This window comes from Loxodonta africana, chromosome 25 (assembly GCF_030014295.1).
Source record: "Loxodonta africana isolate mLoxAfr1 chromosome 25, mLoxAfr1.hap2, whole genome shotgun sequence".
Lineage (NCBI taxonomy): Eukaryota > Metazoa > Chordata > Mammalia > Proboscidea > Elephantidae > Loxodonta > Loxodonta africana.
Window position 1 is genome coordinate 7,153,998 of NC_087366.1, and position 26,945 is coordinate 7,180,942.

General features: G+C 34.6%; 1 protein-coding gene across 2 annotated transcripts in view; it reads right to left on the bottom strand.

Moving 5' to 3' along the window:
* The window catches only part of CDC73 (cell division cycle 73), a 134,011-nt gene that overhangs the window by 15,793 nt on the left and 91,273 nt on the right, over positions 1-26,945 (bottom strand). For both annotated transcript variants that reach the window (XM_064276486.1, XM_064276487.1), the window contains exons 11-15: positions 21,842-21,899; positions 17,972-18,007; positions 17,579-17,666; positions 3,317-3,478; positions 2,333-2,433 (exon numbers count right to left, since the gene is read on the bottom strand). In XM_064276486.1, the coding sequence (XP_064132556.1) occupies positions 2,333-2,433; positions 3,317-3,478; positions 17,579-17,666; positions 17,972-18,007; positions 21,842-21,899 (445 nt within the window). The remainder of the gene's footprint in view (positions 1-2,332; positions 2,434-3,316; positions 3,479-17,578; positions 17,667-17,971; positions 18,008-21,841; positions 21,900-26,945) is intronic.

Genomic DNA, 26,945 nt, shown 5'->3' on the forward strand with positions numbered 1-26,945 from the left:
GAAAGCTATAAAATTTCATTGAAAGTGTATTCAGAATTAAGGGAGAAAAGAGATGGAAAAATAAATATGTAGCTGATAGCCAGAGGAAAAGGAGCAAAGGAATCTCAGATACAGTGTCACAAACCTTGGGGAAAGAACACTTTAAAAAGGAAGAAATGAGTCAACAGTATTTAATCCTGATAAGAGATCACAAGCACCCAATAGCTGGGTCATTAGTGACTTTGGTGTAAAGAGTTTTAGTGAAGAGCAAGAGTTGACTCCAATGTACTGAGAATCAAACAGAAAGCAAGTTAGTGGAGACAATTCTTCCAGAAGATTAGCTATAAAATGAAAAAGGATAGGAAAAAGTGAGGTCAAGGAAAAGGGTTTTATCTTAAGATGAAAGGAACAAGGGTACTTTTTAATGCCAATGAAAAGGAGCAAAGACAGAAAACAGAAGAGAAAGAGACTAACTCATGAAAGAAAATAATTGGAAAAATGATAAAAAGAAAAAATAAAATCCTCTAAGTTTTGATCTAAACTTTGGAAAAGGAACAACCTGAACTAAAGCAAAAATAAAAATATCATTATATTCTTAATAAAATTTAGAAAGCATTTACACTTCTTGAAGAAATTCTAATCATTTCTATTTGTTTTGAGACTACTGAACAAAGTAAGTAAATAAAACACTACATTCTCATTCATCAACACTGCACTTTTCATTAAAGTTTACATTCTCTGAAGTAAATACTATAGTCTATATCTTTAACTATTTACCAAGTCTTTATTTGCTAATCAAGTTTCAGAAATAACATAAAAAGCTATCATAATGTTACAATATCAGAATTTATTTTTTAAAGTGAATGAAGGTAAGAAGAGCAAATGATTAAAATTTTCAAGCTTGGGAACGGTTTCTAGTCTGGGAGAATGGTGGTACCACTAACAAAAACAGGGGTTGCTAAAAAGAAAGCCAGATTTCACAATAGCACAACTGACATTCAAAATTCCTAAAGTTGTTGTTTCTAATAAACATATCTGTTTTATGGGCTTTTTTATTTTTTAATTAATTAAACTAATGTTACTGTTTGAGTACTCTAATTAAATAGCTGGAATATCTCTTCCAAGGAAATAAGCTCAATTTATCCACTTTTCTTATATTAGTCCATACCAATATATGTTCAAAAGAAGATACAAGCCACAACAAATCATGCCAGGCATTCTTCTGTGCCGAAGACACAATGAAGAACAATGCACATAAGGCTCCTCCCATTGTGGCACTCGCATTTTTGCCAGAGATGACTTACAATAAAGATATGAAAATGGGATCATGTCAAGCAACAGTAAGCGGCAATCGAGAAAATAGAACAGGTTTCGAGAGAGACTCAGAAGAGGTGATGATTATTTGAAACAGAAAAGGATTCTCTAAAGAGAGAACACATGAGTTGAGACATGAATAAAAAGAAAAAGCCAATCATGTCACCAACATTCCAGACAATAAGAACTGCTGGTAAATGCCTTGTGTTTATTTTAAGGCTACACACTACCTTCCAGTTAAAGTCAGCCTATTTCAAAACTGGCCTTAATGTTTAAAAAAATATATGTGCATGCAACAAAACTAATGATTTTTAAGTTGCAATGAAAAATAATTAATTTTGAGGAATAGAAAACATTCACTTTAAGATATAAGTATAAAGAAACTAATTATGTATAAAAAATGTTTTTAAAAATACTTCACAGGTTATTTAAAAATTAACATTATCTATACTAATCAGCGATCCTTTGATATACATGTTGTACAGAGCCAAAATTTCCTATACATTTTTTTCTACTTGCAAAATTGTAGTTTTTAAAACACAATGTTCAATGAACTATTAAAAACTGAATTTTTAAGTCAGAATAAGCAATTAATCCTAGATTAGTATATTACAGATATTTATTATTTTATTCAATTGTAGCAAGCTTCTCATTTTACTAAGTTTGATCCTTAGTAAGTAGATACAGCTTTCCTAAATACTAGTGTGAAACCCAGTTACCTTAGTGCAAGGTTGAGCTTCTGTATTTACTAATGTTGTCCTATAATTATTCTTATTCTTTAGTATATGCTAAAATACACAGAGTATTTTAGAGAAAATCTAAAATACAGCAACAGCTTCAAAGACCAAACAAGAATTAAATGCAATAACTAACAGAATTACTGTTTTTTATTGTTCCCCTTACCCCCTGAAAATTCTAGAAAATTATGCAATGAACAGATGTATGGCAAAAAAAATGTGAGACCTATTAGGCCCTTTCTCTTAAATAAAGTGAGAGCATTTCTATAGTGGACAAGCAATAAATACAAAGAGGATCTTACTTTTAGCAAATATGTCAACTGGTGATCCATCAGGCAAGAGCCAAGGCCAACCTTTGAACTGCCAGGCAGGACCTTGTACAAAAACTGCTACAACTCGGTCCCTATAAATAAAAATGTGGAAGGGAGGAAAATGCCTCAAATTTGAACTTCAGTTACTATAAATCACTAAGAGTCATAATTATTTCTGGTCAACATTATGTGAGGCACACATACTCCATTAGCATAACATTTCATTATAATGTTACCATTTGAGCACATTAATGATCACTATACTTGCCCAGGGTGTTTTTTGCACCTAAGTCTTTTAAACATAATCACCTGCACAATTCTTTATATTTGATCTTTAGCCTTTTATCTGCCCTTCTATTAATCAGAGTAGGAACCCTCTTTACAATGCAACAGGGAAAAGTAGTAGATCTATTCATCTAAAAGGTTGGTTTTAAGAGGAAATCATTTAAAATTCAGGCACATCTTAAATATTTTGCTTTAATTAAAAACAATAAATTACAGTAATTCACCAATCATTTCATAAAGCCTCAAGGCTTTGAGTTTCTCTGATTGTCTGGGAAGCAACCAGAAGCAATCTAAAATTTTATAATTTTCCAACTGTTTTAACAACTATCTCATGTGCCTTAAATTGCATACTAAGTTTTTTTAAAGCAATTTGTTTTTCCAATCATTCAACTTAGATTTTCTAGAAAAAAATCTGTCTAGCTCTCATATTTCATTACACAATACTCAACTGAGAAATTATAAGTACAACTGCCAAAAAGTTTAATCCTACAACTAGCTATTCAAGATATAAATTTAAGTATTGCTAGAATATTAGCTTTATTGATGACCAAATCAGATTTCTCAACATTAAAACAAATTTCAAGGATAGATTTTATTTAGATACCATGATAAAATCTGACACTCCCTCACATAGTAAGAAATATTAACAATACACAGAGAAAAATGAGTATTAAAAAAATATAATCTTACCAGTCTTGAGGCATAAGTTTAAGGGGCTGGTCTACCACTCTATAAGGAACTGTCACACTAATTGCAGTGCCCCCTGGTTGCATCTGGTCTTTTCTTCTCTGTATTAGAGTTTCATTTTCCCGTTGGCAGCCTTGTTTCTTCTTTTCATCTGATGGGACAAACCTTTGAAAAAACAGAGGTGAGAAAAAGTCAAATATATTCAAATGTGGTCAAACTGAGAAAATAAATTATATTTTGAAATAATTTTCAAAATATTGTGTGTCTGTGTGTGTACAGACTATATGAAGAATGCAACATCAGAATTGGAAGGAGACTCATTAACAACCTGCGTTATGCAGATGACACAACCTTGCTTCCTGAAAGTGAAGAGTATTTGAATTGAAGCACTTACTGATGAGGATTAAAGATTGCATGCAGCCTTCAGTATGGATTATACCTCAACATAAAGAAACAAAAATTCTTACAACTGGACCAATAAGCAACATCATGATAAACAGAAAAAAGACTGAAGTTGTCAAGGATTTCATTTTACTTAGATCCACAATCAACACCCAGGAAGCAACAGTTAGGAAATCAAGAGATGTATTGCAGTGGGCAAATCTGCTACAAAAGACCTCTTTAAAAGTGTTAACAAACCAAGATGTCACCCTGAGAACTAAGGTGCACCTGACCTAAGCCATGGGTTTTTCAATCGCCTCACAGGCACACGAAAGCTGGACAAGTAAGGAATACCGAAGAAGAATTAATGCCTGAATATACGGCGGACTGCCAGAAAAACAAACAAATCTGTCTTGGAAGAAGCAAGCCAAAATGCTCCTTAGAAGGGAGGATGGCGAGGCTTCGTTTCACATGCTTTGGACACGTTATCGGGGGACCAGTCCCTGAAGAAGGACGTCATGCTCGGTAAAGTAGAGGGTCAGAAAGGAGGAGGAAGACCCTCAACGAGATGGATGGACACAATGGCTGCAACAGTGGGCTCAAACACAGCAACCACTGTGAGGATGGCATAGAACCTGGCAGTGTTTCATTCTGTTGTACACAGGGTTGCTATGAGTCAGAACCAACTCGAGGGCACTTGAGAACAACTACACAGACACACACCCCCCAAAAACCAAACCCACTGCTGTCGAGTCAATTTCACCTCAAGTTGACCCTTGAAGTAGAACTGCCCCACAGGGTTTCCAAGGATCAGCTGGTGAATTCGAACTTCTGACCTTTTGGTTTGGAGTCGTAGCTTTTAACCACTGTGCCACCAGGGCTATATATATGTATGTATGTATGTATATGTATATTGTGTGTATATACATTTTTTTTTTAATAAACTTGCTCTGTATGTACAGATCACAATGCTTGAAAGTATGAGTCTTTCCTTTGTATGCTGAACAAAATTCAAGCTCACGCTGGCTATAAAATGGCACGCATGTGTGTGTGCACGCACGACTGTCACAGACAGAAATTTATGTTCATTAAAGTAACATACGTACATTTATATTCATCTAACTAGCACTTAGCATTATCCAAGGTTACATAAGAGACCAGACTAATCCTTGATTTCTCAAACACTATTAGAGGAAAACTTCCTAACAATGGGAAATTTTATTATAAATCAAGAGGTCACCTGAAATGAAGGTGCTGTTATGGCTACCCAGGCCTCTCCACTAGGCAACTGGCCTATCCAGGACCTTCACAAACATCCCTTTTCACATTTATGCTTCAGCAAAATTAGCAAAAGACCATCAATCTTCAGGGTTGTTTTGTAAATTTTAAAGTAAGAGAATTAAATCACTGTATGTCAAGAATGAGTTTTATAGTAAATACTGGTAGTAATTTAGTAAACTACCAACTTTACTTATGTGCTTATTCTCTACTGTACATTTAGCACAGATATTCTCTAAAATAATTTAGCAGCCTGGAGAGCCAGCTTCAGAATTTTTGAGTGTTCACAAAGCATTTTAAAGCAGTCTATTTCCTAAACAGCAGCATACTTTATAAGCTATGGCTCGGGCCCCTCTATCAAATGGGGCAATACAATCACTGCATTGAGTATCATTCTGCTCCCAAAGTTTTGGAGAGATAAAAGGGTGAAAGAGAAAGGGGATGCATAAAACCAGTGAGACCTTCCCTTGGTCGAGCCCCATGAAAAATTTCAATACCACATATTGTATTCATCGGTGATATTCATTTTGTAGTCATGAAAGTTTTCAGTACATGGTAGTAAGTCTAACATTGAATACTTCGCTTCTGACCTGATGTTTTTACATCCATTTCAAATCTGATGGAAATGTTAAGATTTTCATATCATTTATAAAACATCCCCCATACTCCCTATGGATTCTGATTGTTTTAGTTAGTAATCAAATTATTTAGAAAATGTCAAATATATATACACTGATGCTAAAAAAACACATTTAAAAATTTTAATATGCATTAATTGTTGGAAACTTAGTTCTAGTACAAAGCCTTAACAAAAATGTATTAAGTTAACAGCACGTGCAATGTTACATTGTGCTATATGTAATTTATACAATTTTACTCAACATAGGTCTCTATGAGTGAGAATCAACTCGATGGCAATGAGTTTGGTTTATAAATCACAGTCCCTGCCCCCTTGAAGCTTATGTTCCACAACAAAGGGACCAAAAGCTTATGTTCCACAACAAAGGGACCTTACTGCCTAGAAAAAAAAATGCATTGCTTTACTTCACTCTGCATCGAATGGTGTCAAAAATGTTTATTAATTCTTAGATATAATATTGCATCTCCCTCTTGTGTGGCTTTTGAAATTTTAATATGGTATAAAAGTATAAAATTACTTATAAACTTTAATAAATTATAATATACATACAAATGATTATCTACCACAATACCGAACTTAAAAAAGTCCATTAAAAACCTAATTCAACTCCTAGTACACAAGAAATGAGTAATACAGCCTTTTTGCGTGTTTACATATTTGTTGATAGTTTCATTAAAGTTCACAAGCACTAAAATGATTCTTTAATTAAGCACAGTCCTAGAATTTTTACATGCTCCAGTATTTTAATATCTAAATATTCTTAAGTATTTTCTCAGAAGAGTATCCTTCTCCATTAGCAGTAAAAAGCTGCTTTATCTTAAAAATTTCAGCTTTAATTTCATTTGATAACATAAAGGTAGATCTTGCAACCTATTCTCCTAAACTTCAGTCTACTAACTAAAGATTAACGTATTTTTAAGAAAATGACAGGCACCTTCTGCATCTGTCTGCTAACCACAACCCTCCACAACGAAGTATTATCATAACCACACTATGTTAATTTTTTTACAGCAACATGTAAAAACAAATTGGCATAGTGGCACTTATGAAAATACCTCGTAGGGGGAAGATGAGGTTAGCAAACAAACGTAGAAGGCGTGCATCACTTGCATAAGAATGTAGTAGTGTTCCACTTGAAGTCCACATGGATTTTAGCTATTCACCATACTGTATTTCATCAAATCTAAGACACCATCAACTGTGAGATGCACCATTATTTTTTTGTGCCACTATGAAAGAAAAAAAACTGTCAAATTATGACAATGCCTTAATGATATTCTACATAAATCAGGGCTATCATTCCTCTCAAGGGACTGGCCATTTCATTTCTCCTGGCTTTAATGTCACTGCTTTATGTGTGTGACAGGCAATCCTTTTGTATGTATCTCAGGAACAAAAAGCAACGCAGCTTCAGCTACTGGTATCTTCCTTTTTGGGCTCCATAAAGCAGAGTTGGTTGTTACTTTACAAGAAAATATGGGATGAGGTCATTCCTCCAATAAGGAATATATGCTTCACAAGTATCAAAATTATGCCAATTGCTCTATTCCAAGTGTTTTTCTGCATACACAATAACATTTTTATTGACAATCTACATAGTCAAAATTTTTGATAAATGTATTCCCAGTGTGAGCACCACTCCAATCAAGACACAGAAATCCGAACTGCCCCAATAAGTTTCCTTGTATCCTTTCAGTCAATTCTTGCCCCATCTCTCCCTCAACAGGCAACCATTGTACTGCTTTTCATTACCATAGACTACTACTGTCTGCTCCAAGACTTCACATAAATGGAATTATACAGGATGTACCATATTTTTACACAAATAATGCATACCTCCTACATTTGTTTGCCAGCTGCACCCTCCCTATTTTCGTAAGCACAGGTATGCCAATTTTTTTTCTACAGGTTGCTGTAAAAAAAATTAGCAGTGTGCTTATGAAAATACCTGGGGGGGGGGGGGCGCAGCTTGCAAACAAACATAGAAAAAAACACAGTACTCTTTTCTGCTTGGCTTCTTTCATTTAGTTTAATGTTTCTGATATTCATCCATATCGGGGGGGGGGGTATGTTGTTAGTGCATTCTAACACTATATTCACACAGAACTCCACTTTGTGAATGTATCACAATTGGTTTATCCACTCTCCTGCTGATGGACATTTGAGAGGTTCCAAATTTGCAGCTATTATAAATAAAGCTGCTATAAATATTCCTGTGTAAGTATTTTTTGTGGACATATGTTTTCACTTCTCTTAGATAAATACCTATGAGTGGAACTATTGGAACACAGGATATGTTTAACATCACAAGAAACTGTCAAATAGTTTTCCAAAGTAGGCATACCATTTCATATTCCCAACAACAATGTATGGGAGTCCCTAGGTGGCACAAATAGTTAAGCACTCGACTACTAGCCGAAAGGTTGGCAGTTGCAGGACAGGCTTGGTTATCTGCTTCTGAGGGGTTACAGCCTTGAAAACTCTATAGAGTACAGTTCTACTCTGACATGAGTTGGAATCTCATCATCAACTTGTCATGAGTTGGAAAAGACTTGATGGCAACAATAACAAAAATGTATGAGAGTTCTAGTCTTTTTATTTAATTCTGTCTTTCTAATAATGTGAAGTTTAAATGTAGTATCTCATATAGTTTTAAAGGTGGTTTCTCATCATTATTTTAATTTTCCATTTCCCTGATAACTAAAAAAGATACCAATAATGAATATCTTTTCATATACTTATTAGCCATCTGTATACCTTCTTTAGCAAAGTGTTTGTTAAAGGCGTTTGCTCATTTTTTTTGGACCATCCTTTTAATACTGATATGCAGGAGTTCTTTCCATATTCTGGATACAAATCTTTGGTAGAAACATGTAATGAGAATATATTCTCCCAGTCTGTGGCCAGCCTTTTCATTAACAGTATCTTTTAATAAGCAGAAAACTGAAATTTTAATGAAGTCCTATTTATTTATTTTTAACAGCTCATCTTAAAAATATCTTTGTCCTAAAACCTCAAAGACACTCTCCTGTGCTTTCCTCTAGGAGTTTTATATAGTTTTAGCCTTTATGCTTGGGTCTATAATGCATCTTGAATGAATTTTTGTGTATGGTGTGCAGTAGGGGTTGGAATTCACTGCTCCCCTCCATACATTTATCCAGTTACTCCAGCAGCATTTGTTGATATGACTTCTTTTCCCAATTGAATTGCCTTGGCACCACTTTCAAAAATAAATTTTGTGGGTCTATTTCTAAATTCTTCATTATTTTCATTAATGTTTTTGTCTTTCTCTATGCCATTATACAATACCTTGATTACTGCAGGTCTACGTTAAATCTTGCAATCAGGGAGTATAAATTCTCTCACTTTGTTCTTCCACAATAACGTCGTTTCGGTGCCTAAATCAGTACTCTTTCTGATGACATTATAAACTACATTTAAACTCAACATATGCTGTACCATCTATGCACATAACTCAGGAGAAGTGATGAGATTATCAACAGCCATCACCAAATTTGTACAAGCACAGATAAAGAAATCAGTGCATGTCACAACTGCACAGTAATATTAAGATGCCAATGATTATACAATTAGCCTATTAAAGAAAAAAAACTTTAACCAAAGTGCTATACGTTACAGCATTACCAATTCTGCTATTTTAGGTCGGTTATCAACAGACCGTGTTTCATTACAACTCCACACTCAGGACTAAACTTAGAAGCATCAGCTAATGCCAGCAATGGCCAGATGGAATAGAATTTAGGATACTAAAGCGAAAGACTTAGCAACCACCTAGAAAGAGGGCAAAATTAAGCTTATCATGTTCTAACCAAACTGAAGTCTTAAAACACACAAATGTATTTTATTTCCATGCCTCTCCCTGCACAAAAAGTTTGAACAAATCATTTCTGCTCTATCAACATAATTTAGTCACCTAGTTTATAAGACAGAGACGCAATGCATCTGACATTCAAATGAGATAACTGAGGTAATTTTGGTGCCCTAGGCTATTATAGTTTAAATATATTTCTATGGATACATTTAGGCATTTATTTAATTCTAAATTTAAGCAGTATTTATTTCCCTACGAATTTATCTTCTTTAGTCAAGATAGAATTCATTTTTCTACATTTTTACAGCATTGTTTCTATACTTTGGTAATTTACACAACTTAGTCAGCTCTCCACTACACTTCAGGTTTCCTGAAAGCAAAGCCAGTCACTTAGATACATGACACTCACATCAGGTGGAGTGCTGGTTTGAGCTCAGCAGATCCTCAAACACTGGTTACACAAAAAAAATCAGTCCAATAGAATTATTTAGATATAATCTCATATTAAAGATTTCTACGTGCTCTGAAACCTCTATTCAGGAATTACACGGCTGCTATGAATGAAAATCAACTTGACAGCAACAGGTTTTTTTTTGTTTGTTTTGGTACATTAAAGAAAAAGGTTTAAGGAGCAATGGCATTAGTCTTTTATCCTCTATCTAGTATGGCAATATGGCTGACTCCCGAAGTAACTGGATCACTTCCAAAGATAACAGCTAAAAATTCTAGATAATGTATAAAGGTTATCTTAAAGACATCTCTGAGCCAGCTACCAAGAAGTAAGAAATTTTTGGTCCAGTGACTGAGTAAAGGGAACCCAAAGAACTAAGAACAACACTGCAGAGGACTATCCATGGAGGGTATTTGCAGCAAACCAATGAAAACTGAACTTCCTTTATCACCATATTGCATCATGCTCCTGGAACAAGAATCAAACCCCAAATCCTGCTCTAGGTGGGGAATCTTATAAGAGTTCCTTCCCCGAAACAGCTGGGACTCTCAGAGATTAAGTTCAGTATAAGAACTAGAAATAAACCTACTACTCCCCTCTTCCCAACCATATCCCCAGCTCCAACTTCCATGCTGGCAATTGCAAGGAAAATCAAATGTCTGAACATTATAAACTAGATCTTACTTGGATCTGCAGCAAGAATTAACAATAATATCTGGCTGTTAAAAACCTCCAACAGAATTTAACTTAAAGCAATGTTAGGCTGGTAATATTCCCAGATGCTTGGCAGATGCGAATGCAAACCTTCTCTGGAGTACCCTCACCTTTATTACAGGAAATAAAGAATTTCCACAAATATAATTCCAGGGAAAATGAGCAATACAAAGTAAAAAACTAAACACACAAGGAAACCAGGTTATCATGAATGAAACAACAGTCAAAAGAAAAATGTAACTAAGGGACTTAAACGATGCAATTACCATAAACCAATCTTATAAGGCAAGCTTGCAAATTCGTACAGAAAAAAATGCTAAAGATGGATCCAATATTTGAAAAGAACTAAAGAGAATCACTAAAATTGAAAATGTAAGATATCTAAATTTTAATGCAATGAGTAGGCTTAACATCACATTAGGAAATAGGCAAAGAAGAGTCAACTTAAAAAATTATCAAGAAAGTAGGCTACACTGGAGAGTCAGGAATAGGATGAGGAAATGGAATGTGTGGTTAAGTGCCTCCATGAACAACTGCCTCCTTTGCCATGAGACCAGAAGAACTCGATGGTGATCAGCTACCATTACTGAATATTTGAATCAAAGATTCTATAAAAGAAACTTGATCAAAAGGGGGAAAATGCAGAACAGAACTCCTCAGTCTCATGGACTCCAAACTTTCTGGAGCCATGGAAACTGGATGAACCCCTGAAACTACTGCTTTGAGATAACCTTTAAACCTTAAACCAAAAATATCCCCTGAAGTCTTCTGAAAACCAAAGAACAATTTAGCTTAACTGGTTTAAAAAAAAAAAAAACTCTGCTTTGAGCATTATGATCTTTTAAGAACTATCTATATGAGACCAAAATTGACAACAGCAACTCGAAAGATTATACATAGGAACCTTAGGGGGAAGTGAGTTTACGTTAATGGAGGAGAAATGACTCCGAAAAGGAGGGTAAAAATGGCTGCACAACTTGAAGAAGGTAATCAATGTCACTGAATTGTACATGTAGAAAACTGTTGAATTGGTGTTTGTTTTGCTGGTATATTCTCAACAACAATAACAAAATTTTTCTTTTTTTTTTTTAAAGCAAACTACAAAGAGCCAAACAGATGGAAAATAGAATGGTTTGAGAGATGTGGTAAACGGAATAAGAAGGTTCTTGAAGTATGTCACGTTTGAATTCCAGAAAGAGAGGAGGAGGGTAATATTTGAAGAGATAAGGGCCAAGAATTTCTCAGAGCTGACAAAAAACACCAATCCACAGATTTAAAAATTCTAACAAATCCCAAGTGGTATATATAAAAAGAAATCCACATCTAGGAATAGTAGATAAATAACTTTAGGCAGATTTTATTCATAGGACTGATTGTCCCACTAACATCATCAACGAAGGTAGCCAGGACAAGTGCAGTAATATCTTCATTGTGTTTGAAAAAAACAAACTCCTATGCTGCTTTCCAAAGTGACCATTTTGTATCGCCTGTGGCTGTTGGGAACGTGAGCTATTCTCAGTCCTGCGTAAGCTCCAGTAATTGTTGTGGTTGTCCACCAAGCCTCCAGTAGTTTCCACATGTGTAAGTGTTAAACAGTATTCAGCTAACGCAAGGGGAACCCTGCCCATCTTTGGGACACCCTCCAATGCAACCTCTCCTCTTTTGGATCTGTGCCCTGCAAGACTGCCTACTATCCTGTCATGGCCAGATTCAGAAGTTTTATCCAATCCATTTATTTTAAATAAACTTACAGGCCCACTAAAAATCTCTCAAGATCATGTGTATAAATGTAAAATGTACTTTTTAATAATTTCATAACATAACCTTAAATTTGTAATTTAGGATGTTAAAGGTTAAGCTGAGTTTTGTTTTGTTTACTTACTGAAAGGCCAGAAAATTGAAGAATTCTCAGTTTTACACAAAACCAGATAAAATCTATACCAACATGATCTATTCGCTAAAGCCAGTACTATGATTGCATGGAGGAGGTTTCAATTACGCATTCATCACACAGCAAAGCCTCCAGCTGACTCACACTGTAGGGGAGATGTCAGCTGCAGTGAGGTGTTAAACAATGAGTGTTCTAAACCTAGAAGAAAAATCAGGCATGGTCTATTCTAAGAATGCAGTCTGTTTATCTGACTTCTCTGTAGTAAGGCTAAAGAGAAAGGCACTAAAATTTATTTTGTGATTTCTCTGCACTGGTGTTTGGGTGTGTGTACTATCTTCTATTATAGGATTATGTTTAAGCATTAGATTTGTACTACATTCAGAAGAACACTGCAGAGATCTGGAAGATGAAGAATGAAGGAAAGAATTTCTTTTGACACTTTACAAATGTACTGTAAATTTTCTATAACCATTAAAACTTAAAATTTAATAAAAAGATAAATAATTGTCAACTACTAAATATTTCGAGCATTGGATAACATCAAATTCACAATTCATAAAATCAGAGAGTTAACTGGGGCCTTAAAGATCTTCTGATCTAAGCACAGTAAGTGGGAAAAAAATATACATATATGTTATGAAGCTTCAAAAGCCAAAACCAAACCCACCACTGTCGAGTTGATTCCGACTCATAGCAACCCTACGGGACAGAGTTTCCAAGGAGCGCCTGGTGGATTTGAACTGCCGACCTCTTGGCTAGCAGCCATAGCACTTAACCACTACGCCACCAGGGTTTCCTATGAAGCTTCAGGCTAACTAAAATCAAGTCCTACGTGTAGGTCTATCATAAACCATTTACCCCACTGCATCAAGTTGATTCGGACTCATAGCAACCCTATAGGAGAGATCAGAACTGCCCCCAAAAGGTTTCTAAGGAGCAGCTGGTGGATTTGAACTACCAATCTTTCGGTTAGCAGCCAAGCTCTTAACCACTTCACAGTCCATAAATTCTAAAATTAGAGATAAATATACTAAATGAATTTATAGGTCACCAAAAAAAAATTTTTTTTTAATTTCAGGTACACAAATCTCCCACTCCCTAATTATCTCAATGTGCTGCCCCTTCCTTTTCTTCTATCTTCTTCAAACATTTAGAGTACCCATTACAACAATGTGACTACAAATAATAATAGCTAGCCCTTGTCTCTGAGGAACTTACGATTTAGTTTCAAAGATACAGAAACCATGGCAAAGTATCAACAAAACAAAAACAGCAGATGTAGATCATATTTCAAAAGATACAGAAGATGAAAAAACTACTCGTGTATTAATTAGAAGGTGGAAGGAAGATACACAAATGCTCATACAAAAACATTCTTTTCACAGCAGCTAATGGAATTAATTTAAACCCTGGTGACATAGTGGTTAAGTGCTATGGCTGCTAACCAAAAGGTCGGCAGTTCGAATCCACCAGGCGCCCCTTGGCAACTCTATGGGGCAGTTCTACTCTGTCCTATAGGGTTGCTATGAGTCGGAGTTGACTCAACAGCAACGGGTTTAATGGAATTAATTTCTGCGTGAGTCTGACATCAAACCAGAAAATCCAAACCCACTGTTGTCAAGTGATTCTGACTCATAGTGACCCTATAGGATACAGCAGAATTGCCCTATAGGGTTTTCCAAGGCTGGAAGCAGACTGTCACATCTTTCTCCCTTGGAAAGGCTGGTGGATTTGAACCACAGACCTTTTGGTTAGGAGCCGAGTGCTTAATAACTGTGCTATCAGGACTCCAAGTCTGACACAGTCTCAGTTATATTATACAAATCTATGTCAAGAGCTAGGTCAGACTATTTCTTATCCATCCAATTGTAGATTATTTGAGGAATCTCATTAGCTGGTACATTCGATCAAAAGACCCACACTCTTTTAGCCTGTATAGCATCTGCTAGGATACTGAAAGTTCACTATAAAAGCCTAACAAAATATAAAAATTCTCCTTTCTATACTGTTAATGAAAAATAGTTCATTGAACATTTTGCCATTCAAAAGTACGAAAAATAAAATAATGTATGCATACACTAGTATGTGGCAGGTTACCTAGATTTTATAAAGTTATTTAAGTTGGAGGTGCTTAAAACTGAATTCTGCATTTAAAAAAACAGAAATAAGTACCGCAACTTTTTTTTTTCCCCTCGTTTTTAGTCATAAGTTATTTAGAAGCAGTATGATTTTCCTTTTGGATGTGATGTTGCTTTTCTTTCTCAAAGAACTGTTATTGTTACTTTACTGAGAAAGAAGACAGAGCATTCACATTCTTCTTTTGTATGTTACGTTACTCAGCGAAAATATTTCCTAATTACCACTAAACAAAAATTTTCAATGCTAGACCATTAAGAGTGCAAAATACTATAATTATTCTAACGGTGAATTTCAGGCTTTGAATTTTGGAGAAGAGTTTGTTTTGTTCTTGATGGCTATCATACAACTGCTAGGTCCAGTAATACACCCAACTTCTTAATCCAAATGTTAGGCATCTTCACAGTCCAGAGGGTAAAACTACTAAGCTGGGTATCAGGACACCTACTTGTAAATGCTGCTCTGCAACTACCTACCAGAGTAGCCTGTAAGGCTCTTTTCTCTCTCGTTATTTTCACTGGCAAAAGAGTGACCAAACTACATGCACTCTATATTTCTTATTAAGTCTGAAATTCTAGAAAATAACAAATTTCGTTATCTCTTCAGATCACAAAAAGTCACTATTGTTACATACGTTCTCACTAATACCACATAATTTGTGAGAAGGCCTTGGTAAAGTTTTTAATGGTTGACAACTGTTCAGGTTGAACCTAACTTAGAGATGTGATTCAAGTTTATAAACTGTAGAAGGAAATTATAATTTTTACTGTACTTTGAATAATAATGCATTGGGACTGAGCTTTATACTAAATGGTGGGAAATTTTAATTCCCATCATTTGCATCTATGACTTCTAACACACTAGCCCACTATCATGAGAGCTCTGACAAGGTTGGGATTGTTGTACATTTATCTAACATAGTACTCTGCTTTTAGTTATTGCTCAATAGGTGTTTGCTGAATTAGTAAACTCAATATAAACAGCAATCTCTCCAAATTCACCTAAATCTCTCTCACAGTTGGGGCATTAGCATGTCTCACTAGAAGAAGATTAAATTATTTCCAAGGTTGGGTGTATCCCCAACCACAAACTATTGTTTTAACTTATTATATAACTATTATTTATACATATATATATATATATATATATATATAAACACGGTATTTGCCAATTCAAGATTTTTCAGGTGCACAATTTAGTGATATCAATGACATTAATCATGTTATACAACCATCACCCATAATCACTGCCAAATTTCCCATAATCACTTACAAGCACTCCCTGCTCCCCAAACAGTGGCTCCCCCCTGCCCCTCCCTCTTGTCTCTGGTAACCACTAATCAACTTTGGTCTCTATTTATTTGCTTATTCTTGTTATTTTATATAATTGAGATCATACAACATTCGTCTTTTTGTGACTGACTTATTTCACTGAGCATAAGGTTTTAGAGGTTCATTTATGTTGTAGCATGGACCAGGGCTTCATTTCTCTTTATGGCTGAATAGTATTTTATTGTATTTATGTATCACATTTGGGTTATCCACTCATCCACTGATGGACACTCAGGTTGTTTCCATCTATTATAAAAGAGTGCTGTAATAAACATCAGTGTACATGTGCCTGTTCATATTGCTGCTTTCATATCTCTTGGGTATATACCTAGGAATGGAACTGCTGGAACATATGGTAGTTCTATGTTTAACTTTTTGAGGAACTGCTACACTGTCTTCCATAGAGGCTATACCATTTTCTATTCCCACCAGCAATGGATAAGGGTTCCAGTTTCGCCACAACCTTGTCAACATTTGTTATTTTCCATTTTTTTTTATCTTAGCCATTCTAGTGGGAATGATGTAATACCTCCTTGTGGTTTTGATTTGCATCTCTCTATCAAACAATTTATTTATCAAACTATTTATTTATAACTAAGTAGGGAGACATATTTTATGAAATATTGTGCATTTTTAATTCTCTGGTACAACTCAAAAAATTAAGAAGTATGAATTAAAAATTTTGCTTTAGTCTTAACATATTAATATACATACTACAGACTGATAAATTATTACTAAGAAAGATTAAATATATATTTTAAAGGCCTAATTCTAACAATGCAACATACCAGATATTATAACCACCCCCTCACTACAAACATCTAGAAATGCTAGGTAAGATACAACAAACACCTTCTGAAATGTATAGCTAAGCTAGAAAGAAAACAGAGTCATGGGCTAGAAATGAAGAAAAACGAACAACTCATCAAATGGCCTGACGCTGCACTGGAAGAGAGTGGGAAAAGGGATATATAATCTTGAGACTTGGTTTTCATCACCCACACAGGGAGAGGGCACAAAGGAACCTTAAAAAAGCCACGCAATTCATGAAAGGATAAACTAGAAAAAACTTGCTTTTCCAATTAAAGTGTCAAGGAATTGTATCTACTGTCACCTGGCTCTGGAGTTGGGCATGAAAAAGGGCCCCCTGATAATTGTGAATCAAGAGTCAAACCCAAGGTCATTCTGATGGCTGTTTGCATCTGAATTTGAATTTACTACCCTGGTGGAACAGTAATCTTCAAGCCAAGAATTTAACGTAAACATTGGCTTTAGGCTTGTGATATTCCTGGAGTGCTTGGCAAAAGCAAACACAAAACTACTCTGGAAGGGAAAAATCAAAACAAAACAATTCATATTAATAGTTAAAACAGGAGTTTCCTTTTCATTGGGACTTTAACCAGAACTTTCTACAACCTTCCCCTAAAGGGTCCAGGTATAAAATGGACTATATGTTGAAAAATTATACTTTAGTCTTTCTGTAAACCCTGTAACTCAGAAAATGAAATTTAGTTTTCTCCAAATAACAATCAGTAACTACTTCGAAATGGCATGTAAAGATAATCCTATTGGGGTGGAGGGTGTTTGTGTCTAGTTTAGCAAATTACTTACTTCAGGTCCTGTAGAAGGTCTTTTGCATTAAGCATGGTTATTAAAGAGGTGGTAGCAGCTGGAATTATGATAATGGGTGTTCGAGACCCTGTGAAGGCAAAATTTTAAAGGTTACAAATATATTATTAAAAGAAATTATAGCTGCTTTCTCTAATAAAAGTTAAAAGATTGCAAAGTTGTGACTCTACCTCTTTTGAGTTAAAAAAGTATTTTATACTAGGAGTGAAAGTCAAAATACTTTTAATAAACAGTACAGCTTGAGCACGGATTTTTCAGAACAGACACCAAAGCACAAACGTGGCTGCACAAGCATAACATCAGCTCGGCTTCTGTAATCTAGTTTATCCATATTTAGGTTTCAATGTAAGTTTAAAACCATACATACACCCTCACCTTTCTTCTGATTTGGGGGAGGTCTTGCTTGGGAAACTGTGTAAGGAAAAAAAAAAAAAAAAAATCACAATTTTTAGTGTTATAAAAATCATACTCTTATTTTCAAACTTACAAAACAAATAAGCCCTAAATATCATGTGTGACTAGTTATAAAATAAAAATAAAATTGTATATTTTTTCAAATAATGTTATTTCTCTGTCCCACAAAAATATTAAAATTCCTTAGCATTATTCAATAGTCTGTAGTTACAAGAAAAATGGATATACTATGGTGCTAGGTCTTGGGTCTCTATGCTCATGGATGTTAAGGTCTAGCAAAGGAAACAATTCGGAACTAGCTGAAGTAATAAATGCAAAAAAGTGGCACATAGCACCACAAGAACATACGACACAGAAGGGTAGGAGGAGGGAAGGTGCTAACCACTCTGGAGAAAAGAGAAAAGTTACTGGGTGCTAAGATCTAAACTTTTTTTTCTCTCTCTCTTTAAAATTGTTTTTTGTTTATTAGTAGAGAAGAAAAGCATTATATAGACAATGAGTCAAGTGTTCATGAAGGTCTATATTATTACCTGGAATTGATCACCTTATTAATTGTTACTATTATAAAAATATAAGTATTAATATCTTTTATTATGTTTATATAAAATAGACTATAATCTATTGAAGTATTTGTTGGCATATAACAAATACTCGCTATAATCATCTAGTTCACAATGAATACATTTTAGGATGAAAAGTGCTACATGTTCAATTCTCAGTATTTATTCATATAATAAAAATTCATTGACCGCCTTCTATGTGTCATGTGCTGGCTGGAGATTTTTTTTATTTAATTGCAAAAATAAATCTTGTGTTTAGGATATTTAAAGGCATAAGTCATCAACAGTTCTTAGAATACTGCCTTTATAGGGAATTATACAGCACACACACTTTTGAAATATGTTCCATTTTAAAGGCAGCAAAATGCTACATTGCCACAAATATTGTGTACTCTTTTGTATAGTTATTTCATTGTGATAAAGCACTAGAGAGCTCAGTAGTATGATTCTTCCACATAAAGCAGAGATATACACAAATACAAACACACATAGTTATTATAGACTTCTCATCTTTCTTCTTATTGAGAAAAAACACTAAAACTTTCTTAGATCATTTTTAGAAACGGGACAAGGGAATAATGGATAAATCTGATTATCCAGATAGCGTCACCTGGCATATAACACATCCTCAATAATACTTGGTATCTGTTGGAGGAATAAAGGGATGACAGGATGGATAGATAAACAGGAGGTCAGAGTTTGTATGAGAATGATTAAAGAGGATGAAAAAAAAATTTTTTTTGCACCCAAACTGCCATTGATTTAGTGACAGGAGCCCACAAATAAGCTCAGGAAATTAGGAAAAATATTGATTAAAATCAAGGCTGAGAAGATTTAACGTAAGGAAAAGAAAAATACAAATGCTGACACATATGAAAAATAAAGTTTAAAAATTTAGTATAAAATAACTAAAAAGAACATAAACAGCTTCCTTGGTAAGTGAGGGAGCGTTGGAGGCGCACTGGTTAAGTGCTCGGCTACTAACCGAAAGGCTGGCTGTTCAAATCCACTAACCGCTCCAAGGGAGAAATATGTGACAGTCTGCTTCCATAAAGATTATAGCCTTGAAAACCCTATGGGGCAGTTCTACTCTGTCTTATAGGGTCACGGGGCAGTTCTACTCTGTCTTATAGGGTCACTATGAGCCACAATCAACTCAATGGCAATGGGGTCAGTTTGGTTTTGGTAAATAAAGACCAAGATGATGGAGACACTGAAATGAACATGTTAATGATAAACCTGATTTAAAAAAACGGCAGAATAACAAGGCATCTGTGTGGCAGAGGATTAAGAACAAGGCTCTATATTCAGTAAGCTAATTGGTATCGCAGTTTCCCACTTCCTAGTCATACTACCCGGCAAGTTCATTAACTGGTCAACCCCAGTCTCCTCAACTGTAAAAAGAGAGATAATAGTGTCTAAACTTTAATATTGCTGTCTTTAAAAAAACAACAATAACGCATGTTAAGTCTGTAGCCCGATGAACCCTACAGGTACAGTGCCTGCTTCTGCTTCTACTAAGACTGTAACCACTTAAGCAAATGCACTGTTTCCAACTGACAAGGTAAGAGTAAGTCAGAAGAATATCATTACTGTCTATATGTTTAATTTCAAATTATCTGTTCCACTCAAGGGATATTTATTTAGAGTTTATGTGCAAGGCATTCTGCTAATTGTAAATAAAAAAGAAATAATCTCTGCCTTAAAGGAGTTTTCAAATAAAGGAGCAAGACCATGAACAAATCAGCAAATAAGTGAATATATAAATATGCTAATTTGAACACATAATATTAAGGAGAAAAAAGGTGTATGCATTGACAAAAAGTGCCCTCTAGATAGGAATCCTAGGAAAAGCCTCTCAAAAGAAGTGGCGTTTAAGCTGAGATTTGAAGGATGAAAAGGAGCCAAGCTCCAAAGAATAAGTGGACAGAGTCCCGGTAGTGTAGGAATGTGGGCAAATGTCAAAGGCAGGAAAGAGCCTCCTGTTGTTTATGGAACTGAAACAAGGCAAATGTGCAGGCCACAGGAAAGAAGAAGAGTGGCAGGAGATGAGTGTAAAAATATAAGCAGCAACCAATTCACACTGGGGTCTTCTGAACAATCTTAAGTTTGTACTTAAGTGCCAGTGAAAAGCTCTGAAAACTTTAAGCCGGAAAGTGACATGATTCAATTTGCACATCACACTAAAATGTTTAAAAAAAAAAAAAAAAAGGGCAAAACAAAAATCAAAAACACCTAAAATTAATATAGTGTTGGTATCTACATGCACTGATAAAGATGAATCTTTTTAGGGTACTAGAAAGAGAGAGAAAAAAAATCTTAAAAAAAAACCTTCAATACTATCTTTGTTGAAGGTACATTTTAAAGAATGATTACTGAACATTCTGGGCTCAGTAACACAGATAACTGAAATTATAAACATTAAAGCTGTACATCAATTTATTAAAATTATGATGCTGTGCTTCTGCAGGAAAAAAGTCACATCCACACGTACTATCACAGAACCAGGACAGGTAACTGGTGAGGGGACACTCATATATGGCCTTTTACAACATTTTTCTAGAATCTTAAAAGAAACTAATTTTCTTAAAAATAATCTTTAATTCTTCAACTATATCTATTTATCCAAGTAAATGTTCTTATGGTATTACTTTGGAAGTCATTACTCAAAAGCACAATGTTATATAACCTATTTTACCAAGGACCTTTGAACCAAACTGAGGATATTACTAAAGATATTAGTAAAGATACTAAAGATATTACTAAAGAAAAAAAAAAAAAAAACCCAAATCCAGTTGAGCTGTTTAAATAGACTACACCCCTTTGCCATCAACCAGTTCCAACTCATAGTGACCCTACATGACAGAGGAGATCTGCCCCATAGGATTTCCAAGGAGCAGCTGGTAGATTGGAACTGCCAACCTTTTGGTTAGTAGCCATAGCTCTTAACCACTGAACTACCAGGGCTCCTAATTACATTATAGAAAGGTAAATAATCCAACATGTTTTTCATTTAACTGCTTTATGTTTTCTCTGATAAGAATATAAGGATTTACTGATGACCCTGAGTAAGGTGCAACAAAGATTTTACGCATAGTATTATTACAGTTTTGAGATTTGCTTAAACAACACTGACAGTCAATTGAAAGAAAAATGACCTTTTAATATATTTTAAATAAAATTTCACTTTCTTCAAAGCATTAAACACATCAAAAAACTTCCACTGTTGTGCTTGTTTGGAAAAAGCAAAGCCAAAGTTTTATATTTTTACCTGGTCTTGGTACTGGCTGTGCTGCAGGAGTCTGAGTCTTACGGGCAGATGCACCCTCCTTTAAAAGAATAAAAACTGATGACATCAAATTTCCTTTACATAATAGGTTAACACTTTAATTACTGGGAAAAAAATCCTTATCACTCTGTCTCTCATTCACTCAGTCACTCCATGGATCATGCTATGACACTGTATTTAAAGAAAATAAGTAAAAAATTCTCCTTAGCTTTTATGCTATTAGTCATGAGGTAGTAATAGAAATCTTTTGTGGAAAATAAATTTAAACTGTTACCACAGAGTAGTTACTGGAAGCACGTAATAATTTTCAAGTACTTAATCATCTGCTTATAATTGCTGACAATTTTAATATTTAATTTACCTGTTTTAAAATCCAGTCAACCTTTTTACCCCTAAGCAGTCTCAAAATGAATAAATGATATATAAATCCGTGTTAGAAAGATATAAACAATTTTACTTTGGAGTATGTAAAAAAAGAAAACAAAACATTTCAAATAATTAAATTCTTCTAAAATCAGGGGAAAAAAATCACATTTATAAAGATGAGATTTGTTAAAATGTGATTTAAGGCAGATGCGACTATCTTCGATGGCAACGGGTTTGTTCAGGGACTATCTTAAAAACTGAATAATAAATTTCAGCTAATAACTGAGGACATTATATGTACAAGGTAATATGCTCGGTACCAATTATAGACTCATAAGTAGATGCATCTCAAGTGCTTAAGATATTTAAAAATAATCTGTCTCTAGTGTAAAAGTTTCAGTAATATTCATACAAACTTTTCATAAAATATTTTCCTTTATAGAAAGATACAAATGTAAAATTCTTAATTATTATGAGTTCATGGAGATTTTTTATTCTAATAGTACTTAACAGAAGGCAAGCTAACAAATATCAAGTGAATTACATAAATCCACAATAATGAAAATCAGTATTAGGATCATAAAAAAAAAAAACCATTTCCAAAGCAACACTGCTAAATAATGTTTATTTTATTATACTACATTCTCTTCAAAATTTGAGATTTTTTACATGGTAGGGTAACCCACATCTTATTTATTTTTTAAATAAATGACTACAAAAATTGGTACAAGCAAAGAAAAATGTATTTCACTTTCAATACAGCGGTATTCCTAGCATTCATGTAGAATGCCAGAAAAACCATTCCCTACTGGAAGAAGTAACAGTAGCAGCAGCAACAACTGACAAAAACTCTCTGAAGTTTAAAAAAAAATCACATGAGGACGGCAGGGTATCCTTTTCAGTAATTCCACTAGTATGTATTTAGTTATATGTTGATACATTTAAAATTTCAGTCACTCCAAGTGTTGGTTTCATGGATATGTTGGTTTTTTTTTTTTTTTAATCTATCACGTTTATTCATGATGTAATCATTTTTCTCCAAGTATATTAATGTAAAAATTTCAATTTAAAAGAAGGTAAGTTACTATCAAGGAGGAGAGCATATTATACATTCAACATCATACTCTGAAATTTTCTGATTACATTTGTCTCTAAAATCCCATCACAGGACATAATTGTTTTTATTTTTTGTAATCCCAGTGCCTAAACATAGCATACATTCAATAAATGTCTGTTGAACTGAACTGAGCCCTAGATTTTTTAAAATTAGAAGCCAAGGGATAATCATCAATTAAGAATCCAAGTAAAGTGGTTTTAGCTTCTCATGTCATGTCCCTGTATAATGAGGAATCAACTATTACAACTTAAAATGTGGGGAGGAGGCTTCAAGCATTATCGCTTGTAACATTATAATGTGTAAATATTGCTTCATGGGGGCAGAGTTTAAGTACAAAACAGAAAAATAAAGGCAAAAAGGCAGGAAGAACAGTAATGAGCACATATATATGCAGACATCATTCTATTTATCTTTGACTATCAGGTTGGTTGGATCCAAGTCAAAACCCTTCTTGTGGAATACAGTGAACTAAAGTTCAAAATCACCTGAATATAGTACTATGTGCATATAGGACTACCCTACCAAAACTAAAACATACCTATAATATATGAACAAAGAGTATGGCTTTTAGAAAACAGGTCCGTGAATGGCACAACCACATATAAGTAATATGAAAAAATGTCTTCTCATTAAAAATTATAACCCTTAAGAATTTTTTTTCTACTTTGAATAAGCTAACATTCTGATCCCTTTAAGATCAATAGTGTTTTTTGATTGCTCAGTAAGCAATCTTTGCTTGCTGACCCTTTCTCATCCCAAATCACCCCTTTTTGGTAATAAATACTACCTGCTAGTCACTGGGTAAGACCTTGGTCCTAGGCTAGGCTATCAGAATTCTTCTTTAGAACTTTCTTTTTTTTTTTTTAATATAAGCCCTCTACCCACAGGGCTACGAGGGGATATACCTAGAATTACTGACGACCATATCCCTTGACTCATGGAGAGAATGAAACGAGCAAACAAGAGGTGAAATACAGCACCCCTTATAACACCTACAACGTGGTCTACAAGGCCTATGCTACCTTTAGCCCTTCTTGGATTATACGAGTCACTGAAGTCCCCATTTCACCACTACACAGATCTCACACACACCATTTTTGTTGAACGGAATTTGTCTAGCTGCAACTGAGTTTTATCTAATTTTGTCCTGTCAATTTATTAAAAATTTGAGTTGCCAAATTCACTACAACTCTGCATAATCTTGGAGTTAGTACATACAAATATACACACACAGCTATACAACTGTAACACATTTGATTGTGAGATCATTGAAAGAAAATTGAGAAGATGCTTGCTAAACATGTTATTCACAAACGCACAATTCCAGGACGCCCTAGCCAACACTAAGAGCTAACCAAATGTACATTCTACTCTGATTTGCATTATTTTGAAATAAAGTTTTAGAAATCAATGCGTAAGGGACCTCAGAAACCACGCACCCCAACCACAACACCTCCCACTCTAAAGATGAAGGGACACACGGGTAAAGTGGTTTTCAAAGGCTACAAAGCAGTATATTTGGCATGTATTAAGAAACAGGAACAATAATTTAGTAGTAATAGGAAGAGACTGACAGTTTTACATTTTTTAAGATATTTGGAGTGGCAAAAAAATACTGCCCAGCTGGGAAAAGAAAGGTATCAGCACGAAAACAACCAAAGAGCTGACAAGTTGTACCAACTGGAGAGGAAAGCCCTGCATTCTCCTGAAAAGTCAGAAGCATTACAATTTTCCAAGACTTGAGGCAGTCTGCAAAAGAAATAACTGAATTAAAATGGAAGGGGGAAGACAGTGATAGAGTCATATTTACAAAGCAAAACAAGGTATGCTATTTACTAGTAATCCAAACTGGTCCTATTTTAACAAGTGAGATACTCTAAAATCTTCTGGTACCAGGAGAAAGAACACTGGAGTCTGTAGCTTGAACAAGTAGGAAATAAAAGAGTATCACAGGGAAAAAAATTGTAGCCAGTATCAGTATGAAAAAGAAGACTACAAATTCAGTTAATTGGGGGGGGGGGGGATGCTATTTTACATGAAACTGTGAAATACTGAAAACTCTTAATGAAGAAAACAATCTACATATGCAGACTCTATCATTTATCTTCCTGTCTACCGTATTAATGAGCAAAAGTCACACATTTTATAAGTTAAATAATTATATTCTTGCATACTTTTGCCTTTATAAAAAATAATTTCTATGAAATTTGGGTTCGATATTTAGAATTCAAAAGTACTATGATGTTTAAATAACCATTTGAATTTCTAAGTACATTCAGTGAGGTTTTTTTTTTTTTTAAGTGATTTGGAAAAATTGTCATAGAAACAGGGGAACAGCGACTGTAGACAAATCGAGACCGAAAAACAGAAGATTTTTCTGGAGCAAAACACTTCAAAACAAATATAAGCACAATTTTTTTTCTTAAGACTTGTCATAGTCCAGAGGCATGAGCATAAAAGTTTGCCAACATAGAAAATGGCTAACACATTTCTAAAACAGTACTTTTCCCACCTTTTTAACATGGTAATACAGGTAAAGGGCTCTTAAGTTTGAAAATAAATAACCTTCTCTTTCCATCCATATTTCCAGCAACTCCCTCCAGCTAAGTAACTGCTTACATGGCTGGGTCATATTCTCTCTCATCACCCACCTCAATACAACCTGATGAAAGCAGATGTTATATGTATTTTTAGATAAGAAAAAACTACATTAAGAAACCTATAAGTGGCTTGTCCTAGGTCACACAGCTAGTAAGTGGCAAAAAAAATCCCAGCATCCCAGCTTTTCTACCCCAATCACTACATCTTATTATCTCTCCTTTGAAGACTTCTCGCAGCAACTTTACTTCTTCTCCTCTGTCATTCTCATCTCCCATAATTTAAATGTTACTCTTTTGTGACCTCTTAGCACTCTGTGCATACCTCTATCAAACTCCTCACTATGCAATATAACTCTCTATTTACTTGTCTACTTCCCCAAACTAGTCTGTAAGCTACTTGAGGTCAGGAACTGTCTATTACTCCTCCAACACCTGGTATAAAGCCAGGTGCACAGCAGGTGCTTAATCAATGTATATTTACCTTAAAATCACTGATTCACCACTGTTACACTGGGTAAACTGTTAAATAAAGATGGCAACAATAATTATCATACAGGATTACTGACAGAATTAAACAACATTCACTCGTTCCACATACAGTCAGGGAGAAAATACTATGCGCAAGTAGGAAATGGGAATGCAGCAGTGTAAATAAGGGTGAGGTGGTCCCACCCTTAGGAAGCCTGCAATCTAATGGAGGAGACAGTTTTAAAGAAAATTTAACAAATTTATGTGTGTCTATTTCTGTGTGTCTGTATACATGCATTTAGTTATTTTTAATGTGTGTGTAATATGTATTGTGTTTTCAGCTCAAATGTCCAAGACAAAGTGGGACTAACAACTGTTAAACCATCTTCTTTCAAACATGGCGCTACAGACAGAAGCACCATGCCATTCCTCTGCAGCAAAGACCCAAAACACTAAGTAAAACAGATTTAAAAGTAAACCCTGAAACCCTAAGCATCAAATGAAGGGATAAAGAATTAGATCAAGCACCAAATGG